This window comes from Lepisma saccharinum, chromosome 14 (genome assembly GCF_977018435.1).
Source record: "Lepisma saccharinum chromosome 14, izLepSacc3.1, whole genome shotgun sequence".
Lineage (NCBI taxonomy): Eukaryota > Metazoa > Arthropoda > Insecta > Zygentoma > Lepismatidae > Lepisma > Lepisma saccharinum.
In genome coordinates, this window is record NC_139242.1 from 13,182,605 (window position 1) to 13,197,326 (window position 14,722).

The following is a 14,722-nucleotide window of genomic DNA, read 5'->3' on the forward strand; positions in this document are numbered from 1 at the left end:
TATATTTCTGTTTCGATTAGCTGTAGTACATGAAACGGATTTGCAATATTGGTTCAATCCGTCAGTCGATCGGACCCCGAGAAGGTACCACCTTTTGTATTATACTCTCGTATGTTTATAAACAATTTGTTTCCCTTATGTTTTTACAATGAAATAAGTTCTAGCATTATATTCATTTAGAAGGCTGTATTCGTGCTGGATATTCTGGGCACAGTGTAACACGGAAGTTGTGTGAATCAACTTATCTCTTTCATGCAGCCTCCAAGAGGAAGTTGTGGTTATCTCAGGAATGATACAAAAAGTTGCATCCGTTCCGTTATCCTACACGGATATGTGCATATGTTCTGACCATCACTGCAAAGTTTTCATTCTTCCTCAACATCTTTAACGATACAGCAGTTATAGTACAACAATAGTACACATATATACACAATAGTACACAATAACATTAATTTGTATGTATAAACTGTTTATTACTCGGACTCAATATTCAATACAGGTTTTGGATATATATATATTACTATACAGAAAGTGCAAAATAATGGGAAATGGCCTTTAAATTTTTATACATGGTTTTGCTCATTTCTTCAATACTTTTGTAAAAAAAACTTCAAAATATGTTCTGTGACTAACGAAACATTTATATGAGACACATTCAGGACCCTCAAACTGGCAGTTAGCAGCACAAGACATCTTCCATTAAGGCATTTACACACTACCAAAATAACAAATCCAAAATTCTTGACTTTTTCTTAACATTTATTTAATCACCCTGTACTTAGGTATAGTTGCAAAATTAAGAAACTAGATATTTTTATTCAACAAAAAACCCCTACCACAAGATCGGATAAGATGAAAACTGAAGCTGTACTTTTAATATGAAATTTAGACCTGCTTTAATTAATGCATGAAAACATTAATGCTTCAGACTTCATCCTGGATGGGGAATGGCCACATTATGAAATATTTTTACAAAAATTCACTCATACAAGAATGGAATTCTTAAGAAACAAAAGTGAACAAATCATAACCACAACTCTTCAATACAAATCTTAGATTTCCACATATTCAATTGTATCAAGTCCCAGTACAGGAATATAATAATGCAAGTTCACTGTAAAAAATAGCAAAAAATCTTGGCGACAACAATAATTTATTTAATTTTCCTCGACTTTCTTGATCTACTTGTTGATTTCTTGATTTTTCTCGACGGGTTGACACCCTGATATATGTCATATTATTTGGCCAGTAACACACTTTATAATTATTATTTTCTTCTACCTTATCTTTCCTTTCATCGAAAGTACCACTCAAATCAGAACATTCTTTCATTTTGTGATGAGCTTATTTTAACCGCATTGCACATTAGTGTCGCCATCTTGAATCGGATACTGTTGCCCTATTCAGAAACTGCAGAATTTAAGCTTTACGACGATATATAACATGATAGGGTTCCATAAACATTATTATTATTCTGTGCATAATATGCACTAAAATTTTTAGGGGCAAAAATTTTGGTAAAAAGTGCACATTATACACGAGTAAATAAGGTACCCTGCGAAGTTACAAAAGGCTCAGGTAGTCCCATCACCCATTTACTACCTGCTTTCTGCAGAGGGATCCAGGAACCAAACTTTCAGTGATGGTACCTCATGGATTAACGTGGTTCACAATAGCTGAGTCTTCGATAAAGGAAGAGCAGTGTAATTATTTCCACTGGGATTATTCCGGCTCCCAACTTAAAGTTAAGAGCCACTAAACTTTAGGGTGTGTATGAAAATTTATGCTGCGTAACATCCTCAGTTCCCCAAATACTGTTGGATTTCTACGTCGTATGGAAAAATGTAATGACTTGAATGTGTTTTTACACTGGTGTATGGGCCACTTAACAATGACTGACCACCTCAAAGGCATGTAAGCTAAAGAAAGCACGTCAGAAAAAGGGAACAAACATCTCTATGTCTTCACGAGTATAGTGTAAATAGGTTAGCTAGGTTACCCATTATTATGGGGAAAAGGCACTAAGGGTTCTATGCAAATAGCATGCCACTTTATTCTCACTGTTCAATGCTTTTCTATTCTATTTTGTCTACTAGTCAACAATTAAAAGTATAGTGGAAAAACATCGTTATGAATGTTGCACTTACTTGTTAGTTATTTCATCACTTAGAGCATAGGAAAAATCACTTTGTTAAACAAACAAATTGATATGTCCCATATGGTTGCTCTTGATACACTTTTTCACTCACTGAATTTTTTACTTATTATACTTTTGACTCGCATGAAACATCAACATATTTACTCTTGTTTACAGAATTCTGCACCATCATGTAATTTTCGAAGGAAATGACACTTCAAAGCTTTTAAATATTCTGTTTTCATTGAAGAAAAACCTACATACAATTCAACACTGACATTCAATAGAGTATTTTCACTACACACGCTTACACACTACATTACAAAGAAAAACTTGCCTCAGTGCAGACGCTGATTCTGCAACCTGCTTGGTATAAGATTACTTAGCACTACCTCTTAAGCATGTTTAAGAAGTGAAAATCTACCTGCCCCTGTCAAATGTACAGCTAACCAGTAAAAGGTGTGTAGAAAGATAAATTCATACAATTAATCTTCATAGCTAAGAAAGCATAAGGCAATCAATACAAAGAAGTACTGTGATTGAACTTTCTATAATTTATTTTGAACATTCACTAAAATTGAGCCAAAATAATATTATTCATGGTTCCGCACCATGATGTGCAGTCTAAGGCCTCATTCGTTTAGCTCGAGTCTCCTGGTGGAAGCGTAACAACATTTTCTGATGGGCACAATGCCATTCATTTCTATTCTGTGCTGAAAGAAAATTATGCATAGTGTGTGAACAAAGGAAGAGAGGAGCTGGGAAATATTTTAATGCATTTATTTCATCGCAATTATGGGGCTTTCCATTTCGCATTGCTGATGTTAAGTTTATTGTACAGGGGTACCTGAACAAAAGCAGCAGGATATAAAAATGTTTCAAAAACAATTGCCCTGGTAGCGAATGGTGCAGACTATTTCATTCTAGCCACCCGGACCTTACAAACAGATTTGGGGAAAACATAAAACAGTTCCGTACAGCTGTAGATCATGGCGCACTCAACAAGTATTTTGATAATTTTGAAGAGTCAATACAGGGTGTTCCAGCAACCAATATAATCAACTACGACGAAACAAACTTTTCAGATGATCCGGGGAAATCAAAGGTGATTGTAAAGAGAGGCTGCAAGCATCCGGAAGTTATAAGAGACACATCAAAAGCTAGCACATCTGTCATGATAGCAGCAGCCACCAATGGGTCTCTTTTACCGCCGTATACGGCAACTTATGAGTACCCAACGTGGATAGAAAATGGCCCTGAGGGAGCCCGATATAATAGTACCAAGTCAGGGTGGTTTGATATGACAGTGTTTGAGGACTGGTTCTTCAAGTTGGGTGTACCTTATTTAAACCGTCTACATGGTCCAAAAGTTCTCATTGGAGATAATCTGTCCAGTCACGTATGCCATGTCATCCAGAAGTGCAATGAATTGGAAGTGAAGTTCATACTACTTCCACCGAATGCAACCCACCTGTGGCACCCGCTCAACATTGCTTTTTTCAGATCTTTAAAAGGGGCATGGAGGGGAAACCTAAATGAATGGAAAAAATGTCACCGTGGATGTCTTCCTAAGTCTGAGTTCCCAAAAGTTCTCAACAAGACTCTCAATGCAATTGAAGCTACTTCAGGACGGAATGTACGATCTAGTTTTTCCGCAGCTGGGATTTTCTCATTTGATCGGCAGCAAGTTTTAAAGAGGGTTCCAGATTTCAATCCTGGTCCCACAGAAAATGAGAATGACCAACGTTGGACTGATACATTTGTCGAAATGCTTCGAGATGTTCGAAGTGACAAGGCTTCAGAATCCCAGAGACGAGGAACACGTATCAAAGAATCCCAGAGACGAGGAAAACGTATCAATATCGAACCCGGGAAAAGTGTTACGTGTAGATTCCAGTGTTCATCACAACAGGATTCAGAGAATCCAGACACTAGAGAATTGTCGTCAGCAGAGGAATCATCTGAAACCAGTGATTCTGATGACACCGAGTGCCTTCATTGTGGAAGACTGTGGTCAACAAGCAAGAACGGAGAAGATTGGGTCCAATGTCATAGTTGCAAGAGATGGGCACATGACAAGTGTGCCAAATTTCCTAAGAAGCAGTATAAATGTGCTCAGTGTATGAAAGAAGTAAATTAAAAAGATGTCCAATTGTAATAGTTGTACTTTCTCTGTTTGAATAATTTTATGTAAACACTGATGTAAATTTAAGTACTACAGTGTGTGTTAAGATGTAAAAAAGCGTAGTTCATGTAAAAATACACTGTTCAAAACATTCTTTATTTAAAAAAAAAATCATAAAATAGATCCGAAGACACCTCATACATGCAGCATACATCAGACTATATGAAAAACACAATGTGTCCGAAGCCACCCCACATTTAAAAAATTATTTTTAAAATGTATTTTTGGGTGTAATATAGTTTTAACACTTCATGATTGTTTCTAAAACTCTGATACATATAATTATTACATTTTGTTCAGATACACGTATAATTCTGAATATTACGGTACAAAACGTCCAAAAAACTGTCCAAAGTCACCCCAATTTACAATTGATACTATCATGAATTCGTAAATGATAGGTGAAGCTACTTTTGCCTGTAAATGCTTTGTTGCAGCAGGTACACATAAAAGGCCAAATATGATCATGAATTTATAAATTAGAGGTCAAGTTCCTTTTGTCTATGAATCCATTGTTGCAGTGAGTACACACAAAAGACACTAAGTTGTTGACCAAAGCATTTTATCAGATTTATAAACACTTTACATGTAACGCTTTTGACCCTGTATCAGGGTCTTCCTCAGACTATGAACTAAACTAAAATGATGAAATTCACAAAGAGTAAGTACCTAATATACACATAGCAAGGGTAACTAGCCACACAAAAACACATCCTGTTGACAGTTCTTATCTAGGAAGATTTCTCTAAAGTTGACAGTTGACCAATGGGTCTCCAACACTGACAGGTGATCGACAGGTCAAGATTAGCAGAGTCTGGAACTACATGTTTATCATTCCTCCCACCCCTCCTGCCTTTTCGGATGTGGATGGATACCTGCTCATCTGGTCTTCTTCTCTTCTCTTCTCTTTCTTCCTTGTTCATTCTTATTTCCTCCTTCCTTTTTCTCATCCTTTCAACATTCTATAACTCTCTCATCCATTCCTTATTTACCTTGAGTCCGACATTCCAGTTCATGATCTCTTCTCCTCTCTTCTCTATTTCTTTGGCTTCCTTCCATTTTCTCACTACTTCTCTTCTCTCCCTTCCTATCTGCCTAGCCGAATCCCATTCTACTTCATGTCCCATTTCTCTAGAGTATTTGAATATGGCACTCTTCTCTCTCTTCAAATTCACATTATCCATGTGTTGCTTTAACCTGTCTTTCAGTCTCTTCTTCATTTCCCCTATATATACACTTTCACATCCTTTGCACTTCACCTCCTACATAACCCCTTCCTCTTCTTCTTCTCTCGTTTCTTCCTTCTTCTTGCTGTTGCTTGTTGCACTGAGTACACAGGAAAGGTCAAGTACGAGTGCCATCATGAATTTGTAAATGGGAAATCAAACTACATTTGACGAATACCATCATGAATTCATAAATGCATAGTCAAATTTTGTTTTCCTGTGAATGATCTGTTGCACTGAGTACAGAGGAAAGGTCAAGTACAAGTGCCATCATGAATTCGTAAATGGGAAGTCACTCTGCATTTTTGTGTGAGTGCTTTGTTGCAGTGAAGTACATACAAAAGGACGAATACCATCGTGAATTCGTAAATGAGAAGTCAAATTACATTGTTTTGTGAATGCTTTGTTGCAGTGAGTGCACACGAAAGGCCGAATGCCATCATGTAGGCGTAAGTGACCAGTTAAATTACATTTTTGTGTGAATGCTTTGTTGCAGTGAGTACATACAAAAGGACGAATACCATCATGAATTCGTAAATGAGAATTCAAATTACATTGTTTTGTGAAAGCTTTGTTGCACAGAGTACACACAAAAGGTTGAGTACCATCATGAATTCGTAAATGCGAAGTCAAAATATATTTTTTTGTGAATCCTTTGTTGCAGTGAGTACATACAAAAGGACGAACACCATCATGAATTCGTAAATGAGAATCTAATTCAGTTTTCCTTGCGAATGCTTTTTTGCAGCGAGTGCACACGAAAGGCCGAATGCCATCATGTAGGCGTAAGTGAGCAGTTAAATTACCTCTTCGTGTGAATGCTTTGTTGCAGTGAGTACATACAAAAGGACGAATACCATCATGAATCCGTAAATGCGAAGTCAAATTACGTTGTTTTGTGAATGCTTTGTTGCACTGAGTACACACGAAAGGTTGAATACCATCATGAATTCGTAAATGCAAAGTCAATCTATATTTTTGTGTGAATGCTTTGTTGCAGTGAGAACATACAAAAGGACAAATACCATCATGAAGTTGTAAATGAGAATCTAACTCAGTTTTCTTTGGGAATGCTTTTTTGCAGTGAGTGCACACGAAAGGCCGAATGCCATCATGTAGGCGTAAGTGAGCAGTTAAATTGCCTCTTTCTGTGAATGCTTTGTTGCAGTGAGTACACACAAAAGGACGAATACCATCATGAATTCGCAAATGCGAAGTCAAACTATATTTTTGTGTGAATGCTTTTTTGCAGTGAGTACATACAAAAGGACGAATACCATCATGTAGGCGTAAGTGAATAGTTAAATTACCTCTTTGTGTGAATGCTTTGTTGCAGTGAGTACACACAAAAGGTTGAATGCCATCATGAATTCGTAAATGAGTGACCAAATTATTTTTCCGTGAGAATGCTTTGTTGCAGTGAGTACACGTGAAAGGCTGTCTACCATCATGAATTGGTAAGCGAGAAATCAATAGACTTTTGTTTGCAGAGGACTTCCTGCAATTAGAGGAAACAAGACTCTTATCACAGTTATTTCTCAAATGAATATCCAAATGCCCCTTCCTTTTGCATGCTCTGCTACACTGATTATGTTGGGGATTGAACACTCCATTGCATGGGTTATTTTTTAAAGGATCAATATCCTCGTGAATTCTGGAATGTTTGATCAAGAGAGATTTTTGGGGGAAGGATTTATTGCAACTGTTACATTCAAATAAACTAATATCTTCATGGCTTCGAAAATTGCTGTTCGAGTCTTTTATCTCCATGAAGGCATTGTCAGCATTGGATGCTGAATCATCATTGATTTCTTTCAAATGCGTAGAATTTACTATACTTTCCTTTGAATCCATTACTTCATGTTCAATTACTTCCACAGCTCCAGGATAGGCATCTGCGTCTCCCTCTAGACTCCTCAAATCACCAACATCTACTGCAAACTCCTTCTTGTCAAAATGGCTGGAATGAGAAAAATAAATTTCTCTAGGAATTTTCTTAATATTACTGACTTTATAATGTACACTGAATGACATTTTAAAGCACAGTCTCACATTAAAATTAAAGCTTAGTCCGAATATTTATGTGTATAAAATAAAGGGGGAAAATTTTATGTGGAATTCAGAAATTGTTAGAGCCAATAATATACTTATTCGCTCCAACAAAGATTGTAAGGTGTGTTATTGTCAAAACATTTATTTGCAAAAAGAAATATACAAATAATGTCATGTGAAATGAGCATGAAATGTGCATTTTGCCACAAAACATGGTAGGAAAATGCACTTCACGCCTTTCAAAAATATGAAATATGACCATTAATTCATAACTTATTGTTGTGCGAATTACTTACTCACTTATTTCAGATTAATACATATTCTCGAAAATATTTAAAAATACAAAACTTCTTGTACTTATTTTTTCTGAACTACGTTTCGGGAAACTCCTGTTCCCTTCCTCAGGTTCTTTTGTTAGGCTATCTGGAATACTTCATAGCCACGTCAAATCTCTTCAAAAGCCAGGAAGCCAATATGGGGAAGTGAAATGGCATGCGCCTTTTTATCTTTTTAATTTGAAATGGTTCTTTTAGACTGAGAATGTTTTTATTGTTGTGGTTTTAAACAGTCACGGGGGTATGGGAGTTTTAATAGGTTTTAGCAAATCTTCCAAATTCTTCCTTCACCAAAGTTATACCTATATCCTTTTTCCTGGCTTTTGAAGAGATTTGACGTGGCTATGGAGTATTCCAGATAGGCTAAAAAAAAAAAAAAAAAAAAAACCTGAGGAAGGAAACAGTAGTTTCCCGAAATGTCGTTCGGAAAAAATAGATACTCACCAAACGTAAGTACAAGAAGTTTTGTATTTTTAAATATTTTTGAGAAAACGTATTAAAATTACTATTATTTCACATATTGTGTTTCCGTCAAAAACGAAGTATGCATAATATATGAATTGGTCATAATGTCTGTATTAATGCAATTTATGAAGGACAATTGAAGGGGGGAAAAATGTTTTTACCTTAAATTCTTGCAATCAACTGAATACCATTCAACTTATAATGAGTATTGCATTAACAATAAAAAACGCGGCGCAGAAGAAAGAGAATTCCTCAAAGCAAGCCTCATGTTAAATTTTACATTGTTCCATTAACTTTGTAATTATCAATAGTCTATATTCAGCTCACTAACAATAAAAAAAATACTTAAAAACATTTAAAAAGTGGAGAGAGATAGTGGGATTTGAACCCATGCCCTTTCATCCTTGGCAAAAAACTAGGGATAAGGATACCAGCACCTTACTAATTGCTCTGTAATGTGTCATGGGCCAGAAACCTTTAAAAATATGCCACTGTTTGTGAAAACATCCAGCTGCATGTCTGTTTACTATGGTTTGTGGAAAAATAAATTATTATTATGTGTGTTCAATATTTTGCAGATTACTGCAAATCAAATGGAACCTAAACTTCACAGAAATTTACCTCTTTCTGCTCAAATTGACAGTGATTTTCTTCACGTGAAGTCGTAATGCAGCTTACATCATGTAACACAATGTTGCTTCTGCATTTGGGATCGTAAATGCAAGAGGTTGGCACGGAATAGTCTGGCATTATTGACCATAACGTACTTCAAATGTTTTGTCAATAGCTTCATTTGTGTTGTTTATGTTTCCTTGGAGATTGCGCGACAACAATAAAATGGAATTAACTCGTGATCATTTTCGTGCGATGATTTTGTACGATTTTCAATGTGGATTATCAAGACAAGAGTGCATCGATCAACTTACTTCCACATTTGGCGATGAAGCCCCATCCTTTGCCACTGTGAAACGCTGGTATAACGAATTTAATCGTGGCCGCCATTTGCTCACCGACGAGATTCGCGAAGGTCGTCCAAAATCAGTTGTTTTTCAAGAAAACATTGATGCTGTGCAAAACCTAATACTGCAAGATCGTCATGTGACATACTGTGAGATTGAGGCAACCATAGGAATTAGTTCCACCAGCATATATAAAATATTACATGATCATTTAGCTGTGAGAAAGGTATGTTCTCGTTGGATCCCACACAATTTGACAAAAACTCAAAAAGATGCTCGCGTCAATTGGTGCAAACAAATGCTCAATAAATACAATCGTGGTGCTTCAAAAGACGTATATAAGATTATAACAGGTAACAAATCATGGATATATGCATATGAGCCGAAACGTAAACAGCAGTCGACTGTATGGGTGTTTCAAGATGAACCCAATCCAACAAAAGTTGTTCGCGCTCGAAGCACATCGAAACAAATGGTAGCCTGTTTTTTTGGGAAAACTGGTCATGTGGCAACTGTGCCTTTAGAGGAACGTAGAACGGTCAACTCTGAATGGTACACAACAATTTGTTTGCCAGAGGTCTTCGGTCAAATACGGAAAACAAACAAACGTCGTCGGATCATTCTTCATCAAGATAATGCCAGCTGTCACACATCTCGTCTTAACAACCGACTTTATGAACAGTCAAAAAATCGAATTGATGGGTCATCTGTCGTACAGTCCTGATTTGGCACCCAATGACTTCTTCTTGTTCCCGAATGTCAAGAATAAATTGCGTGGACAACGATTTTCGTCGGCGGAAGATGCCGTTGATGCGTTCAAAAACCATATTATGGAGGTCTCTCAAGAAGATTGGAAAAACTGCTTTGACAAATGGTTCGAACGAATGCAAATGTGTATTGACCATAAAGGAGAATACTTCGAAAAACAATAAGGCAGTTTTCAATGCCAAATTCCTGTTTTTTCATTGTTAGGCTCAAAATATAAATAGTGACCCTCGTATTAATTTAGATCTTAGCGGTCCAACTGCAAGTTCAACCCCCAAGTTTAAACGTAGCCTAATTTTAACTAGATGCCTTCAGCGACAATTATTAGAAAAAACAGGAACATGAAAAGCAATTAGAGGAAAGAAAATACTGGACTTACGCAAAATGAGCAACAATTTCAGGATTTTTAGAGATTTAGGCCCAACACAGTTTGCAGGTATGGCTCAGTCTCAGTTTGTTCCCCCAACTATTTTAGAGGGTATCCCATTTCAGGGGATAGCCGCAGAAGATGTGTCAAAATTTTTAGATAAGGTAGACAGCCTTGCCATTTTAAATGGCTGGAACAATACCAAAAGCAGGAAATGTTCCCAGCCCTTTTAGCAGGGCCAGTTTTGCGATGGTTTCAAGCTTGGAGAAATGTACAAGAGAATCAAGACAGTTCTTATGAGAACTTAAGGTAAAAAATTAAGGATGAATTTACAGGGTCCTTAGATCAACTCCACATCGAGGAACAAATACGGTATAGATTACATAAAGAAACTGAGCCGGTTACAAACTATGTTAGCAACAAGCAATTACTATTACTTAAAGCAGACCCTAAAATGGGAGTCTAACAACAGATTAAACAAATCATTTTGGGATTACAAGTGGATTATATGAAAGATATTCATCATAAGGAATATGAGTCAGTGATTGGGTTTCTAAAGGATTTAAAATCATTTGAAAAGCTTCAGTTCTTGATGAGGCAGCGCAAGTTGAAAGAGCTAAGGTGCGAAGATCAAAGGGACAGTTAATTCCTTCCTTTGAACAGCGCACCAACACTCTCGCAACAGCAGCAGATTTTATTACATAACAACAATCTGGCTACTGCTGAGTCTACACAGCTGCGACCAACTTCAGATATTGATGCAAGATTCAATGCCTTGCAGAAGGAGGTCGAACAATTGAAATTGGCTAACAACTCTCAAAGTAACCAGGTTCAGACCCAGGCTTAGGAAACCGGTCTGGAAGCTAGATTAGCTAGTCTTACTTTTAAACTTCCGCAGACAGAACTCGCAGGGTTCCTCATCCTCAGCAGGGCGAGGCCAGGAAAGTAGGGAAGAGCAACGGGAAAGACCACGCTGCTCTATTTGTAATTATCCCAATCACTCAGCAGCCACTTGTTTTCAGAACAAGGAGGCTTTAAATGAGCGGTGACTGCCCATAGAAGAGATGTATGTGCAGATTTTGTAGGGAAACGAATTTCAGTCTCTACTTTCCCCTATGAGGAACTTATATATATTAATACAGCGATAGGGGGACAACATCAGAGGTTTCTTGTGGATTCCAGGAGCCAAGTATTGGTTACTAGTGATCAAGGTATTCCTTCAACTGCCAAACGTTTTAAAATTCATACGGCCATAAGGGGAACAGCAAAGGAACAAATTGAAATTAAAGAGATTGTCCTATTAACATTTGCAATAAACAGCAGCAATTTTACCCACTCTTTTCGGATGATTCCAAATTTTGAACATGGGACAATCTTGGGTAATGATTTTTTAAGAGTTCATAAAGCAAATTTGGATTTTGAACAGAATCGACTCACGTTGAGGAGATTTGGATCTCCTCCGAGGAACCAGTTAACGATGGAACACAGGAAATCCTTTGACGTTTTTTCATAGCCCTTCTTCATGTGTCCAGCTCCGTAGGATGCATGCTAGCCACTTTTCTTCGCATGCCCACAAAGAAGCAACAAGAAATGAATGCATGTAGGGTATTTTTTCACACGCACCATAATTCAAGGAAACAATAAGCAGCAGTTGTGTCAATTATCAAGTGCTGGCAACAAATAGTGTCTACTTTTTTAAGAAGAATTTCCCATAACGGACTACAAAATGAACATGCAAATATAAGCAAAGCATTCCTACAGCAGTTTAGTTCTACAGTATTTTCGAACATATTCCAGGAAATGTGCATTGTTATTCCAATATTTTATGCATATGCTCATTTACAAGCTGTTACCATGTGAGCATCCAAGCATTTATTTTATTTTTACCAAGATGAAACACATTAAGTGACTATATTTTATGCACATTTAACTTTAGCTATGTTAGCATGAACAGAACATATTTTTACACATGACACTTTTTTATGTGTGAAATTTTATTTCTGATGTCTACAATCAGAACAGACAGGTTTTTTTGGACACTTGCAAGATCTTTCAGTTGTGCAGTCTTATATCAACAGTGTTTACAAAGCTATAATACAGTGTATATAGCAATGCAGTGAAGAAAATGAAGTGTTATTTTGATTTTCAGGTTTTCATGCCAGTAGTAGTTTCCATATATCAGTGCAAAACAATTTTGTGTACATAATAGGCATACACACCTCCCAGTGAAAGTTTATTTTAGTTCATATCCAATATTTCCTTAAGCTTATTTGGCATTTCAATGAAGGGAAGATTTAATTTAAACAGTGCATGACAACATCTTTCCTTTAGTTTTGTAGCAAGTGAAGTGGCTATACAAATAAGCGTGACAAACAATACGTCGGTGTAACCAGCTTTCTCTACATGTATAAACAGTGATACATGTATTTGTGTTTATTTTTACAGCGAAATCTGGTTACGATAATCATACGCTCAGTGCTACGTACTATGTATATTTTTCATATACAATACATACTTTTATTTATATACTACTTACATATTTGGGAATCCATGCTATTGTGAACTTAATTATAAACATTTTTTGTTCACGATATCTACTTCAAAGGTCCAAATCGGGCTCAATACTATAGAAAACATTGGTGAACCGTTGGTTCCATACCAACACACACCGGCCATTTGCATGTAGTACATTTGTTTACATCCAGGCTGAAATCATGCCCTGGAATCGCTGTGGCGATAGACAGAAGATGAATAGTGACTGCTCGCAGTTCAGCGGGAATGAGCAATAGTACATCGAATGCATGCGTACGCAATTTTGTTATGTCGAAAGTTATATTCAGCATTTTCATGACATAATGACATGAACTTTTGTAAATACCAGTCATGCAATAATGTACATAATATTTGTTTTTTTATTATTTACACATCATATTAAATGCACACTCAATATTATGGCTTGTGTTAATAAGGTTTCAGGTAATAGAATATTTTTTTGGGGGGTAAGGGAAACAAAGAGAAAGCTATATGTAGTTATAGTATATATGCAGAAGATAAAAAGATACTCATAAAGCAACAAAATGGGTTTGTGAAATCGAAAACAACAAAAAATGCCATTTTTGATGTAATTGATAATATTCTTTCCGCTATAAACAAAACGTATTCTGTTGTTGCAATTTTTTGTGATTTATCAAAAGCGTTTGACTGTGTGAATCATCACTTGCTACTAGAGAAATTAAAATACTACGGAATCCGCGGTGTATCAAACAAATTAATAGAATCCTATTTATCGAATAGAAAACAGAGCGTTGCAATAAATAGCATATCCAATAATGGGACGCAAACAACATATTACTCCGAATTGAAAGATGTGGTTATTGGAATCCCCCAAGGATCGATACTAGGACCCCTGTTGTTTTTATTGTTCATAAATGACCTTCCAGCAAATGTTGATACCGCCCAAATTACTCTTTTCGCTGATGATACTACGGCTTTGGTAGATTCTGTTAACGATGTAACATTAATTCAAAAAACGGAAGAAGCTCTTACTGAACTACAAAGCTGGTTTTCAGCAAACAAACTTTCTATGAACAACGAAAAAACTAATATAATAAAATTTGGTGTATCTAGAGCCAAAAACTCTTCTATTAAGCAATATAATTTCACAGTAGGGCATGCCGTTATAACAGCTACTAACAATACAAAATTTCTTGGAATATTTATAGACGAGTGTCTAAACTGGAAAGTTCACATAGATCATTTATGCAAGAGGCTAAACACCGTATGTTACCAATTAAGAACCTTAAAAAATAGTTTCAATACAGTATGTTTGCTAAATATCTATTTCTCAAACTTCGAAAGTATTTTGAGGTACGGTATACAATTTTGGGGAAACTCGGCTCAATCGCAGAGGATTTTTAAAATTCAAAAAAGAGCATTGCGTATTTTGGCAAATGCACATAAAACTGATACATGTAAACCGCTTTTCAAAAAATTACGTATATTAACACTTCCAAGTCTGTACATACTTGAAACACTTACTTTCATACACGAAACAAAATCGAACTATCCAAGGAACATAGACACTCACGATTACAATACCAGACAAAAAGATAACTTCCACATTCCCAAAGTGCGGCTAACTGCATTCCAAACAGGACCTTTTTACTCAGGCATCCAGTTATACAATATATTACCAAATAGTTACAAAAATTTTGAGAGAACCACAATCTTT

At 36.3% G+C, this 14,722-nt stretch overlaps 1 protein-coding gene across 1 annotated transcript in view; it reads right to left on the reverse strand.

The window, feature by feature from the left end:
- Window positions 1–466: 466 nt before the first annotated feature.
- Window positions 467–14,722, reverse strand: part of LOC145998689 (uncharacterized) — a 35,998-nt gene continuing 21,742 nt past the window's right edge. The window contains exon 4 of the mRNA XM_083135157.1: window positions 467–7,508. Within this exon, the coding sequence (XP_082991283.1) occupies window positions 5,819–7,508 (1,690 nt within the window). The 3' untranslated portion in view covers window positions 467–5,818. The remainder of the gene's footprint in view (window positions 7,509–14,722) is intronic.